This window comes from Lygodium microphyllum, chromosome 27, assembly GCF_053477565.2.
Source record: "Lygodium microphyllum isolate KBCC chromosome 27, Lygodium_microphyllum_v1.1.10, whole genome shotgun sequence".
NCBI lineage: Eukaryota > Viridiplantae > Streptophyta > Polypodiopsida > Schizaeales > Lygodiaceae > Lygodium > Lygodium microphyllum.
In genome coordinates, this window is record NC_141161.1 from 51,523,423 (window position 1) to 51,537,844 (window position 14,422).

Sequence of the window (14,422 nt, forward strand, 5' to 3'; positions counted from 1 at the left end):
CAATCATTTGTTAGATCTTCTACATAACAATCATCATGTGTGAACCAAATGTGCAATCTCTATTCTACTATCTAACCAATAGAAACTAAGTTTTTTATCATATTTAGTACATACAACACATCAACCAAGTACTTAGTTTTTCCATCCTGCATACTTAAAGGAACATTTCCAACATGAGTAATGAGATGAGCTATATCGTCCCTTGTCTCCACATAGCCTGAAGACTCTAAAATGTGTATGTCTCTAAACCACTCTCCATGAGAGGTCATGTGGTTAGAGGCACCTAAATCTACATACCATACATCATTATTTGATGAACCATCAACAATCATGGTATTCATAAAGTGCTACATAACAAACAAGTGTTCACTTCTATCATCATTATTTCTACTATACTGGATGCATAGTTACTAAAATAAAACAAATTTTATACTTTAGTTTAGGAATTAGATTACTTTAGGCTGGAGTATAAAAGGCAGGAGGGGGACAATCATATTATATATCTTTTAGCACATCTGTAAACTTCTCCATTTCTTGGAGCTTGAGGGTTCTTGCCTTCCTCCCCACCAACATTGAGGATGAATACTCAATGCCCACCATAGCAAGAGGTGGATTTCTTGCAATAGCATCTCATCCATGATTCTCATTGTACCTTTGATATCATCTAGCTATGGCTTCATTGTGCTACAGATTTAATATATTTTCATCTATGGCATGGCTATGGCCATTTAATTCAATAGTTGTTTTTTTATTTTCTTATTATTTTAATCCAATCTGAGCTAAGTTCATTTCAATGGTATCAAAGCCTTGAATTGGATTCTTGGCAAGGTCATTTTCAAGCCTAGATCTGGTTACCAACACCATCCAAGGTAACCAAGGTTCAAGATTTGGTTACAGTACTTGGTATAGTTCAAATTGTGACTAGTTGGGGTTTCCTGTAGTTCGAGTCTTCACTATTTTTGGAGTTCTTGGAGAAGATATGAAGAAGAAATGATGGGTTCTTGAACATTTCAAAAATTCTTGGTCAAGAAGAGACCTATTTTGGAGGTTCTTAGTCTAATTGGGGTTAATGGAGTTTAGGAAAAGCCTTAAGCAATGTCACTTTTTGTTAAATAAGGGTTTCTTTTCTTCTCTCAACTTGGTTCAAGCTTCAATGGCTGATTTCATGGCATTATCTTCTCTTCTTGACATGATCTCTCTTCATAGACATTAAAGCTTGCTTCTTTACCTCTCTTGAACCTCTAAGAGTACAAGATTAAAAGATGTTGAGCAACCATGGCCACGGGCTTGAGCAACAACAAATCATCTTCAGTGTGACAATGTTTTTAGTTCTTGCTTGCTCTTATGCTTTGCCAATGATCTTTGCAATACTCTTAAGTAATCTTTAAAGGTATTATTTCACTATTTGACCATTATACCTCTTCTTCTTAACCAGAATGAATAGGGAAGAATAAATCACAGTTTCATTCTTAGTTGAGCATTAAGTTTCCTTTCTACTCAAGGAGCATTAGAATTGATCATTAGGCGTCAAGTGCCATGGATTAAGCACCATTTTATGAGGATCAAAGCATTCTTGAAGGTCTTCTTCACAGATCTGTGAGTGATCTACTCTCATAGTAACAAGCTATCTACAATGCTGGACAACAAACAAATCTTGGGAATTTTTAATCAACTCAAGCTTGTGGTTTTGCTAAGACATTAGGTCTGATAGAGGTGTTATTGCAATTTTAATACAAGTGACTATTGTAGTTATCTGGAAATTGGTGCTATTCTAGAAGGTTGCAAGTGCTTGAGCATGATTTACAAGCAAGATTTGTTCATATAAATGGGAAATAAGATGTCTTTCTTCTTATTTGAATATTTATTCTTATTTAGAAGTTCCATAATCAAGTGTCCCGAACTCACGTGGTATTCCCAACTATAGCTCTATATTTGATCAGCTTTGCAAATTCTAGTCCAAATAGCAGGATGAGAGGTAGGGGGATGTAGCAAAGCTAAAGCTATGGAGCATTCAATGCATGGATTATCTTGCCTAATAATGTGGATCAAGCTGCCATCTGAGTAGTCCTTTGAAATGATGTGCAAATCTAGGAGTTCAGATAATGTAAAGTGCTTGTATCTACTTTGATTTCTAGAGGCTTCAACATCTATTTCGTCTTTAAAAATCATTATGATTCCATCCATTACTAAAGAATAATTAATGAGCAAAAAATGACATAGGCATTAGCACATTGGATAGCACAAATTCCAGCATGCATATCTAAGAATTGAAGCTCATTTCACCGACTATAGAAGGAAGAAAGTTATTGGAAATGTACACTAGAGTCAATGTGGTCTCTTGGACTGGTTCACTATTTTTGTGCTCTCTCAAATAAATTCAATTTCTTAGCCATTATCATTAACATCCAATGGAGCTAGCATGTTCTCTCGAAGGACTGTTAAAGATTCAACAAATAAAAGTGATCTATTGTCCTGATTGCAAGGCTTCACTCAGCTCAACCTTCTGATGCTTTATCAGCTCTATTCATAGAGGGAACCTCCAATTGGTGATTACTTCATCTTCTTGCAGTTGAAAGCTCCGAATAACAAGATGAGATTTAACAAGATGAAGCCCTTGGAGATGCACTTTCAAACCTGCCTCATGGCTCTAAAAACAGAGCTCAAATGCTGAAAATTGTCCCATAACCTAAAGCTTTCAAAGGTGCCAAGGCTTGAAGTTGTCAAATCAGGCTATGAGAGGAAGTTGGTTATGCTTTGTGCAATGAGCTTCTTGTGTGAATTATTATCAAGTATGAGAGTTGCAAACTGTACATGAGGAATTAACATTAACACTAGCATTTGAATAAGATCTTCAGTGCCATTTTCATGAGACAATATGCTCGTAGTTCTACAAGGACTACAAATTGGGGTCAACCATTCCTAACTCTTTTATATTACTAAAGAATTGAACAGTTTGACTATAGAGCCAAGGTTAGAATATGTGAAACTTGTTTTTGTGCTTGGAAATTGATATCCAAATGTATCAATTAGTGTTAAAGCTTATTTAGGTTTAAATGGGGATGAAGTAACTATTGTGGAAGGTTCTCACAGAACTTGTAGATGTGCTTCTTTGTTTCAAAGTTTACTTCATTTGCCTACATTTGGTTTGATCTGACAAAATACTAGATGTCTATTTGGTATTAGACTTAAACACGCTGTGGGATGCTCTTTAAGATGAAGGATAAGAAGAGTGGCTTGCATTTGAATTGCAGTACCACAAATGAAGTGGGGTTATACAACCATTACAAAAAAGTTGCTCAGTCAGACATACATCACAACTCATTCAATAGGGCAAATAGTTTGACAAACCATTACTATGAGGTGACTAGACAGTTTGTGCTATTTGCAGGGCTTGTTACTACTATGTGTTGACCACGCTGATTTCGAAACCAAAGTTTCTATACTCAATAGTGGTTGAGAGGTCGGTTGCTTTCAAAGCTAGAGTGGCATGACCTACATTTGGAACTATTCTTGATGAATGCATGTGGACCCAGTAATCTTAGCCTACAGTAAAGCTAAAATAATATTGATAATAGGATGGGTAAAGCTCATTATGGCCAAGCTTTTCAACAACAACAAGTCAGCTATGAAGCAGGTAGTTCTTTGTTTGGAAATATTGGAGCTTATAAGCAGCAACAAAGCTAGAGCATAGGAAGACTTCTTGAGCAATGTGGACATTCTAACGGCTCTTGGAAAAGCCATACACCATTGAGCCAATTTCCAACAAGAGTAGATATTGTGGGTCAATTAGTGGGATAAAGATGGTCATGGCAACATTTGTAGCCATGATTTTCAGCAAGGCAATCTTGCATGTGAAGTGTCTTATAAGAGGCAAGTGGCATCCAGTAGCAATATTATGAGTATCATTTGAGAAATGGAATTCAACAAATCAGTTGCTCACATGGATGGCATGATTGATGTATTGGCATGTGCACTACCATGATGGCAGCTAAAGTGATAGACATAATCAGGATAGAACGAGCACTTGCCCAACACTTGACATCTCATATGGATCAGTTGTTGGTACAAACATGCATTTTGGAAGCTCTCGTAAATCTTTATGGTAATGTTGTTTTGCAAGAGGGTTTAGAGCATGTACAAGACGGTTGCATCGATTGCTATGGCTAATACAGTAGTTCAAAAAGACTTACTATAATCATTGCTAAATTCGTATGATAGTGAGTATAGGCAATCACTCTCTTATGGTCTATATTATCTATATGGGCAGCAATATACATATGACCATGGTCATAGATATGAGCAGCATTATGCTAGTGAATATGGACAACCATTTCATTATGGGCAGCATGAGTATCATAGTGGAGAGCATGATGCTATTCAGGGAAAACTCCTAACCAGTGATGATATTAGAGAACTGCATGCACAAGGTTTATGTTATAGATGTGCTAAACCAATATCCTATGATCACAAAGATATATGTAGAAAAAGAAATGCTAAACTGATACTGGTTAATGAGTTTTTGAATGATGAAGATGCAGTTGAAGAATCAAAAGAGATAGTGGATAATAAAGTCCGAGATTGAGAGTCATACAAATCCTTTGAAGATGATCAAGATGCCTATCAACTTTCTACTTACATCATGCCAAAGACTAAGCGAATGAAGAAATTGAAGAGGCACATGTGCATGAGTTTAATGAAGCTATATATCAATATATGGAATCACATTACATATTTTCATTTGATGACTTTATGTTTCCATTTGATCTAGGGGATCATGAGGGTGCTTCATTGTTTACATTTGACCCAAGGGAGGCAACGATAGGATATATTTTTTTGCAATAGGAACTTAAGGATGTGATGACTATTTTGATGGTTATCTGTTTGACCCTGGAGGCATATTTGACTTTCATGATTTTCATTATTGGTGGGCTATAAATAAAGATGTGATACCGATCCCTCAGTATATTCAATCATCCTTCCTAAGGCATCATGAATCCTTCAAAATAGTGGGATTATTACAATTACATGACAATGGACAGCTTGCTATGTGAATTTTTTTCATTAATTAAAAATGTTTGTTTTGGCAACAATCATTGAATCCTATGTGTTGGAAAGGTTCCTTGTGGTCTTTTCTTTCCAACAAGACTTCATTTACATCTTTTGGACTCTTCTATCACAAGTTATGGGCAACTTTTAATGGCTGCCATGTTTTAATAGTCTACATAAGTCCACTAGACTCTCTTAGTTGTTTTTGTACTTTGAAGGACTCTTCTTTGTGGCATGAAGACTTTTATTTCAGCATGGATTTCTACTTCACCATGGGTTTATATACCAACAAACTATCCTCAACGTATCCATTGTACATTCTCTAAATTTTGCTACCTTTGAGAACAAAGCTTCTTTATAGGAGGGGACGGTTTGTAATAAAACAAATTTCATACTTTAGTTTAGAAATTAGATTACTTTTAGCTAGATTATAAAAGGTAGGAGGGGGCCAATCATATTATATATCTTTTAGCACATATGTAAACTTCTCCATTTCTTGGATCTTGAGGGTTCTTGCCTTCCCTGCCAAGATTGAGGGTGAATACTCAATGTCCCTCATAGCAAGAGGTGGATTTCTTGTAGTAGCCTCTCATCCATGATTATCATTGTACCTTTGATATCATCTAGCTATGGCTTCATTGTGTCGTAGATTTAATAGATTTTCATCTATGGCATGTCTATGGCCATTTGATTCAATAGTTGTTTCTTAATTTTCTTATTATTTTAATTCACTCTAGGCTAATTTCATTTCAATTACCTTGCTACTTTTTTCCATTTCTAATTTCATCCTTCTTTTTTAAGTAAATTTTAGACATGTGGCCTTTCTTACCACAATGTCAGCATTCTCTGTTATCGCTAGAATTCTATTACCTATTAGAATATGCAACTTGTCCTCTTTGTCTCCCCGTTCCTCAAGATTGTCCTCCTCTATTTTGTTGTGCATCATAACCTTGACCACGACCATCACCTTGGCCTCTACCATGACCTCTACCTCTTCTAGTAGAGTAAAACACTTTCAAACTTATTCTTGCTTTAAGAAGAAGAGGAATCTAAGCAAAGGTTTTTCTCCTCAAGTATCAGCATAGAAATCAAGATTGCAAAATCAAGGATATCATCCCTCCTATTCATAAATGACTTGAAGCTCTTATATTCATCTCCAAGTCTATCTAAGCATACATACACAACATCATCATTATCAACTACCACATTGATAGATCTAAGAGCTTTCACAATACTTTTTATCTTCAAGGCATAATCATTAATGGACAAGTTTTCTCTATTTACTTGAATCACTCAAACTTGAGCTATAGTTGTTTGGCCTTTGTATTTACTTCGAACAGTCTTGCTAATTTTTTTCATGCAAGAGTAGGGGTTTTAGATTCCTGCAAGTAGCCCATTATGCTATTTGTAACACTGACAGACAGCCAACACATTACTTTACTCTATGTCTACTCCCAATCTTTCTAAGCCTTTAATTGTTCTACAATAGTATTTCGTGCATAAACTTCAAGTGCTGCTGCCATGTCTCCTTCAATGTAATTACAAATACCTTTGCCCTTCAAGAAAATTGTCATCCTGAACTTCTATGCAAAATAATTGTTCAAGCTTCTCGCTAAAAATCTGGTTAAGGTTGTCAAATATTTTGACAAAACTAAAACCCTTCCAAAACCTGCAATTTACAAGCAAGCTAATACCACGTGCACCACAACTAAATACACAACCTTTTTTACTAACTGCACAACAATAACTACAATTTGCAATTTGTATGCAAAAGCCTTTTGTGTCTACAATCTAGTAAATACCTAAAGCCTTACATATTTGAAATATGTAACCTATGTATCTATAAAAGGTGAACACATCCATAACTACAATATACCCAAAAATTATTGTCGAGACCACTTGCACGTCTAAAACGGAGACTGAAATGACCTCAAATGCCAAAAATCACAACATGCAAGTCCTAAAGGGCCTATTTGAAGTATATATATTGTTCTTCCTACTCACTAAGTTCCATTGCGATCGAAGATTGCATCCTTGTCAACCTCGGGAGCTTCCTGCGGCCATAACCTAAGGCAAATCGAGCAAGGTGCAAGAGCTTATTACCTATTGCTTGCTTGCTTACTTTGCTCCAACACCTTCACCTCAACCTCCAATTGAGCTCCGCGCAATCATGGAACACCTCTGATACCATGAAAATAGGCAAGAGGGGAGAGAGGTGAAGCAACCAAGAGCACACACACATAAGAGTAATGGAGATTTGAGTTCACAACAAGATAGGACTGAAATCCTCTTCTTTACACAAAAGAACTAACTCTACAATATGATAAAAGTCTAATATGAAAGTACCACAACATATGTACATGTAGTCACACTACGTGCGAACCTACTAGGAAAGGAGAGATAGCATAATAAATGTGTCATAACCAAGGATGGACTATGTGGGTGTGGTCCATCTATAGAATCATTGGTGTATCCTCATGTCGATCAACTAACATGCTAGTGAATAATATCGTGCCATATGAGATTGGAGAGTATGCATACGAGATCAAATAATACACACAAGGCTTTGTGGGACATTAAATTTTTACCTAATACATAGAATTTTGAGGGGGTGATCCCAAAGCTTGGATTTTACAAAAGCCACTCTATATCTTGTCAGTTTTATAAAATTAGTTACAAAGTATTATGGAATACTAAAATTTGAATATCAATATAATTTCAAGAAATACGTTAAAGGGAGTAAGCCTAGAGTGAAAGCATGCGAGTGAAAGCAAGAGCTATGGTGGAGAGAGAGAGAGAGAGAGAGAGAGAGAGAGAGAGAGAGAGAGAGAGAGAGAGAGAGAGAGATGTGGGAACTCCAACAGTCACAATATGCGACCAACCTTCCCTTATTCAAATGTCACTGAAAGAATAAAAAATGAAGTAATAATGATAGGTGCCCGATATATTTGCAATGTATAAGTATGTGAATACTGTCAATTTAGTAATACATATAAAGGTTTTTTATTCTCTATAATTTTATAAAAATATTAATTGACTTAATTTTACCTAATAATATACTTACCACAATACAAATCACATTAGTATTATTCTATCTATCTACCAAGCATAATGTAACCAATGTCAAATGCATGCATCCCATAACATCCATTGCACTTACTATAGATTATTTAGGTATTTTTTATATCAAACTAAGTTGCCATTGTAGGATTTGTATTCTGGTTTCAATTTAGGACTCCTAGTTTGGGCTATTAAAGAGTTTGATTCCATAGCTACTAATATTGATTTGCCACCAATGAAACTGATAGAGACCATTGTTCTTGATGTGGTGAATTCGAAATTGAAGACATTGCGTAGAACCAATGCCAATGGAATGCAAGGGGGATCAAGAGCAGCAGATGTAGCAAAAAACCCCACCATGACGAGTGAAACTATCAGACAATAGTTTTTATACGTTGGTGAAATGCAGAGGGTCAAGATCAACAACAACAAAAGACCTACCAACACACATGAAACAACCAGTCATAAGATCGATGTTAAAAAAAATAATTACTTATATACAAAATCATAGTGATTATCATGGGGATCATATGACAAGTATTAAGAACATGCAATTAGCATAAGTGATAACAAATAAATTATTAAACAATTTTGTAACCAAATACTAAAGCACATGGGTAAATAAATAGAACTCCACTTCATTGATGTATAAATGGATGGCTCCACAAAAGGAATACAAAGGTAGCTTGATTATGAAAAATTACAACTATAGGGACTTTAGTTCCGTTGCCCTATAATCCTCCTAGCTAAATGTATATATCTATGCATGATAGTCACCATGCTTTGTATGTATCGCATAGAGATATGCATCCTTGAACAAGCTTACTAACTTATAGAGCCTCTAGTGCTGCACTTTGCATCCATTTGTCGTCTTCATAGCTCCATAGAATTTATTTTGCCATTCAAGCAAATAGTGCTTTGCGAATCATCAAAACTAGTATTCTTCTCGCACTTCGTGATCTCCGTCGTCTTTTAAGAGCTTTAGTTCTTCTTTAAGCTTTAGCACTTTGTTTTCTTGATCTTGTAAGGCTTTTTATTACACATTTAAAGAATGAAGGGATTACAACAAAGAGTGATGATTATTATATGACATTGATTGATGAAATTCATATGTATAAATATTGTTACCTAAGCATTTGCAATAACTTAATTAACCTTATTCATCATCCCCAACAAAAGTGAGCAAGGAAGAAATTGAATTAAAATGAAAATTTAGCCTAGTACTATGAACGTTTGGAAACATGCCACATCAACTTGAAATCCACTTTCCTCTTATAGTTGCTTGTCCCTAAGCAATTCCATTCAGAAATGTAAGATAGAAGCACAAATGGTGTAGATTGAGTTTTACAATACAATATTGATTTAATAGGATGAGAGAGCAAAACAAAGTTTACAAAATGAAAGGATTAATATATTATATGGTAAAGTACCATTAGAGATGAAAAATACCAGTTTTTGATAGGGGAGAAAAAAAGTCATTTTGGGGTTCAAAATTAACCCACCTTAATGATGTGGCACTTAAAATAAGTAGTGGAGTATAAAGTGGATAAACGACTATCTATGCAAGGCCCCAAGAGCCACATATGTGGATATTTGAAAAAAATAATTTGAAAATAATTTAATATAAAAAAGAGTAAAAATCAAGTAATTCAACTTACAATATGATTTGAATCTTTTAAGAAAAACACTTTATTGTGAAAATTTGAAGTGTGTCATTTTTTTAGGCAAAAATAATCTAACTAATATGTGACATTTTTGAAGAGTAGTGGATCCCATCTTGAAGAATAAAAATGGATAGTTACTAAGGTGAAAAGTAAGTCTCCTTTCTAAGTGCGATCCACCACAAAAAGTTACATGAACCTTATAAATCTAAGGAGACCCATTGACAAAAAGACATACAATGATGACCATGTAAGAGGGACTAATTGAAGGTTAACAATCCCTAATCAATTTCTTACAAAGTTCTTTTTTGTTCCATATTTCCCCTAATGAATGTGACATTATTTTCAAGGTCTTAGTAGAAACATTTGGGAATGAGACAATTAAACGCAAAAGTAAAGGAAAGTAAGAGAAAAGAGAGCTATCTCCATTATTAAATATTAATTCAACCATGAAATTAGAAAACATAAACGATTGTAAAATAACATCCTTCTCCTATTTTTGTCTACTTAAGATGTGATTAAGAATTAATCCAAATCCTTACAAGCCCATTTGGCCCCAAATTTGGCTCTAATGATGTATAATATCCCATCCCTTATTACAAGAAACTATGAAAAAACTTTTTGAAGCTTGTTAGCAATTATCCAAGGAAGGTTTCGCACATGATGCCATGATAAAAAGAGGTCTCCACTATTGCACAACTTAAGGGAAACAAAGCTTTGATATTAATCCAAGCACTACAATCTTCCAATTGGACATCATTTGACATCATTTGGCATGTACTCTTAACTTGACGACAAATTTGAGCAAGTGGATCATTAAGATTATCAACATAACCTGAGAAATAGCTCATTTGGCAAGCCATCCCATCCAAGGCTTTTCCTACATGGAAGATGGGAAAAGACCACCTCCATCTTCCTGTCATTGATATTAACATTCATAATTTCTACCCATTTCAACTTTACCTAGTTTTGCACTATATCCATAATATAATGATAGGCAGCAAGAATAGCATCAAGGAGAGTTCCTTATGAACCCAACAAAATTCAATAATAATCCAAGTACATCTAAATGATAGTTTGAGGCTCAATAACCACAAGACCCTAAGTGCCCAACTAGCTTGAAATGTTTTTGCACATATGTTTGTAGTAGAGATGAACAATGACACCTCTCTCTCTCTCTCTCTCTCTCTCTCTCTCTCTCTCTCTCTCTCTCTCTCTCTCTCTCTCATACATTAACTTCAATGTCATGGTATGCAAAGCTACATCCTAAGCACAATGGAGATACCATTGGAGTGTGATGTGTATATATGATTGTGTACTATGCTCACTTTTTAAAGCATGTTGCATTAAGGGTGGACAAAATGATGGTTGGATCAAATTCAGTATGCCCAAGTAGGTAGCAAAATCAAGGGGAAATTTTTCATCGTTCTGATTTTGATAAATGACCTGAGTAGCTCTAATCATCAAACTAATGTGCAACAAGGCTTGTCATAAAGGTCTTGAAGCACCTACTAGTCTAGTAGGGGTCCTTAAAAGATTTTACTATCCAATGGATGAGCGATCTTATGACCTAATTTCAAAACATCACCAATGCCAAATAACTGGGGTCCAGTAGTCTCTCTCTCTCTCTCTCTCTCTCTCTCTCTCTCTCTCTCTCTCTCTCTCTCTCAATTCTCAAGATTGTATCCAGAACAGTTCAAAAAGGAATGGCATATTGGGGTTACTTAACTCTGATGGATTAAGTAACCGCTAACTCGTAGAGACCAGAATAGAAGAGAATTCTAATGCCTCTTTTAATCAAGCATGTCTATCCTTACTGCACATTGAGCCTTTTCTTAATTTCTGAGCATCTCAAAAGCTTCATATGCTTGACAGGACCACAGCAGTTCATCCAACTCTTAACCAGCTGGCTTTCACAATTGAACTCTTTTTAACTGAAGAAACATCAGGACTTTTGATAGGAAAATTTGTCAGAACAAGCCAATTTTGAAGAGAGAAAATCATTTGGTTTTGCTGGGTAGTACCGACAAATCACAATCTTCCAGACATAACCAGCTGCCAATTAATGCAAGGTTGCAGAGCTACATTCCTCCACTACTTCCATCCACCTTCAGTGTTGTCACCATAGGGCCCATTGCTGCTTCCATGGTGAAAATGCTGACTAGGGTGTGAATCGTGGTGATGTGGGATATGATGATGTGTCGATGGTCGTTGCTCTGCAGGCTGTGATACAAATAAAAACCAACAGGGAAAACAGTTAGCAATCATTCACAATCATCCAGGGACCTGTCACATCCCACATAACAATGATCACATTTATCAGACAATAAAATAGCATTGGCATATCAAGTATCCAAATATAGTCCTGAGACCTGATGACAATCATAAGAAATTTGTACCTTGGGAGTGAACTTCAAAGCTACCTCGACTTGGCCATGCTTGTGACCTGATGGCCGGACTATATCATAAAGATCAGCTGCCACCTCAAGGTCTGCTAACACCTTTCTCAAAGGAATCCTGCAAAATCAGATCAAGTTTGTCCAGCATCAAATGCTAATTCCTGTATAATTCCTATCTACCATCTCTATTTACAAAATGCTTCCCGCATTAGCAGGACTAGAAATTCGCTACATGTCACTACCAGACAGAGCAGAGTCCTTGTCCAATTAATTCACATGTAGAAAATTTCTGCAAAATCAAATAGAACATACAGATTCCTAGTAGAGGTAAGAATGTGTGACAGACATCTAAATTTTCATCTTGGCAAGTAGATCACTGAGAGCTTGAATGCCCTCAAGTGCAGTGCCAATGTCATCATCTGCACTGTATTAATTAGATTATGATGCACTACACTAAACCATTGAAAGGCCTTACGTGGCAATGCCAATGTTATCATCTGCACTGTATTTATCCTCATCAAAGAACTTGATTGTTACATCAGCATTCTCATCGTCCACATTGAAGAAGAAACTCTGATCCCACCGCGGATCTGAGCCACCTCCTGGTAATACAAAAGAAAACATGCTGTTAAATCTTGTTATAGATTATATTTATGAGACCTCATAGAAATAGATGGGGTTATCCGAAGCCATCCAAGAGGAAACTCACAGGTGCACTTCGTGCAAGCAGATGCACTCTACTGATGTAAATAAGCAAGAGAGATGTTCACATCTGGCTGAAGCTGAGAGCAAATGTGTGATGTGGTCAATGGACTTCATACCTTCAATGGTTGTACTTTTCTGGTCCTGTGTTTTGTAGCTGACAATGGCATAAGGATCATTCTTTCCTGCATGAGACAAAGAGACGCAGTAAAAATCCTCACAAGTGCCATTGTACGCAGATATAAAGCAGCCAATATCACAGGGATGAGCAGATAGGACCATTTGATGGTTCATTGCCCTTCAGTTCCACAAGAAGTTTCTGAAATTTTCCCGTGTGGGGAAAGGGGATCTTTTCCCTTGTTTTTCCACATTGTATTCAACGCCATGAGCTTCTGCTTGGGAGGCACTACATACCTGGCTAGGTGCGATTGGGGGCAAGGGGCTTCCGGCCTGCAGGTCCCTCCCTCGCAGATGCTCATGATGTTGTTTGTAATTCACAATGCAGGAATTATAGTGGCAATAAGTCTAAAACTTCTCGTGTTGACAAGGGCTGATAAGAGCGTTGCAGGGAAAGCAAGCCTGCATGGTCTCAGCAGCCCATGTTGAAAGAACAAAGTTAATAGCACATACACACGCGCGAGCGCACACAGACAGACAGACACACACACACACACACAGAGTCACACCTAGAAATTCTGTGTTCTTCATGCCTTTGCCTGCTACCAAGCGAACTTCAAGAGTCCCAAGCTCAGCCATGGCTGTTCTTTGCAAGCAGGAAACAACCCAAAGAAACCAATTATCTGAACAATGCAAGAAGAGAAACAATTCTCAGAGAAAACCTGCTAAAAACTCAAGCTCGTCTGTCTGAGACGCAGAAGAAGAAGCATGAGTCTTTAGGCAGGGTACATCTTCATACCAAAATTTAACTAAATACATACGAATGCAATGACCCAATAACCAACCTTCTGGGATTGTGGCTAATCTGCCAGTTAATCCTGGATTAATTAGCGCTAGCAGGGATTCAGAAGCCTGAGATCAGAAGGGCATGTGGGAATGCGTGAAGGACGACAGGTTGGTTTGTTTTGTCCCGGAGTGGGCGGATCTTGTCAAACCCTTTGTAGATTGTAAATATGTATATTTTGTTAAATGTATTCATAGCCGCCCTTGGCCACCCCAAATTTACTCAATGCTCATTATTTTTTTCTAAAGGGCTGATGGCCTGAAAATTCAACGGCACCATCTGCATGGAGATCCCTTGCAGAAGAATATTCTTGTATAGCCCCCCCCCCCCTTCTAAGGGTAGTCACACACTCTATCCAACAAAGCATTTATACTAAGGCATGTTATACACTACCGCGAATGGCCGATCTAGTGTGCAATCCATCTGCACATAGCTTTACACACCAATTAGTACATCCAAAGCTCACACCTAGTGAATTGCGTATCCCGTCACACTCTAACTAGTGCAGCCTATTTGTCAATACTTAATGGCCGATTTAGACCTAACAAATGGCAACCCGAACTCACCACATAGCACACATGTTTCAGTGTGAA

At 36.7% G+C, this 14,422-nt stretch overlaps 1 protein-coding gene across 2 annotated transcripts; it reads right to left on the minus strand.

The window, feature by feature from the left end:
• Positions 1–11,536: 11,536 nt before the first annotated feature.
• LOC148012316 (elicitor-responsive protein 3-like) lies at positions 11,537–13,986 on the minus strand. 2 transcript variants are annotated; one of them, XM_087669569.1, is made up of 6 exons: positions 13,831–13,986; positions 13,555–13,668; positions 12,988–13,053; positions 12,642–12,768; positions 12,167–12,284; positions 11,537–11,990 (listed from the first exon to the last, which is right to left on the minus strand). In XM_087669569.1, the coding sequence occupies exons 2-6, from the start codon at positions 13,622–13,624 to the stop codon at positions 11,862–11,864; spliced, it is 510 nt and encodes a 169-aa protein (XP_087525695.1). In that variant the 5' UTR covers positions 13,625–13,668; positions 13,831–13,986; the 3' UTR covers positions 11,537–11,861. The 2 variants fall into 2 exon arrangements, with proteins under 2 accessions (XP_087525695.1, XP_087525696.1); XM_087669570.1 differs by having other exon boundaries at positions 13,555–13,626; positions 13,831–13,983.
• Between the last annotated feature and the right edge of the window lie 436 nt (positions 13,987–14,422).

Coding starts and splice junctions, on each gene's coding strand:
- LOC148012316 (XM_087669569.1), bottom strand. CDS start 13,624: ATGGCTGAGCTTGGGACTCTTGAAGTTCGCTTGGTAGCAGGCAAAGGC. Junction 12,285..12,641: donor GATAACATTGGCATTGCCAC/GTAAGGCCTTTC, acceptor CTGATTTTGCAG/GATTCCTTTGAGAAAGGTGT. Junction 11,991..12,166: donor CTTTGAAGTTCACTCCCAAG/GTACAAATTTCT, acceptor TTTGTATCACAG/CCTGCAGAGCAACGACCATC.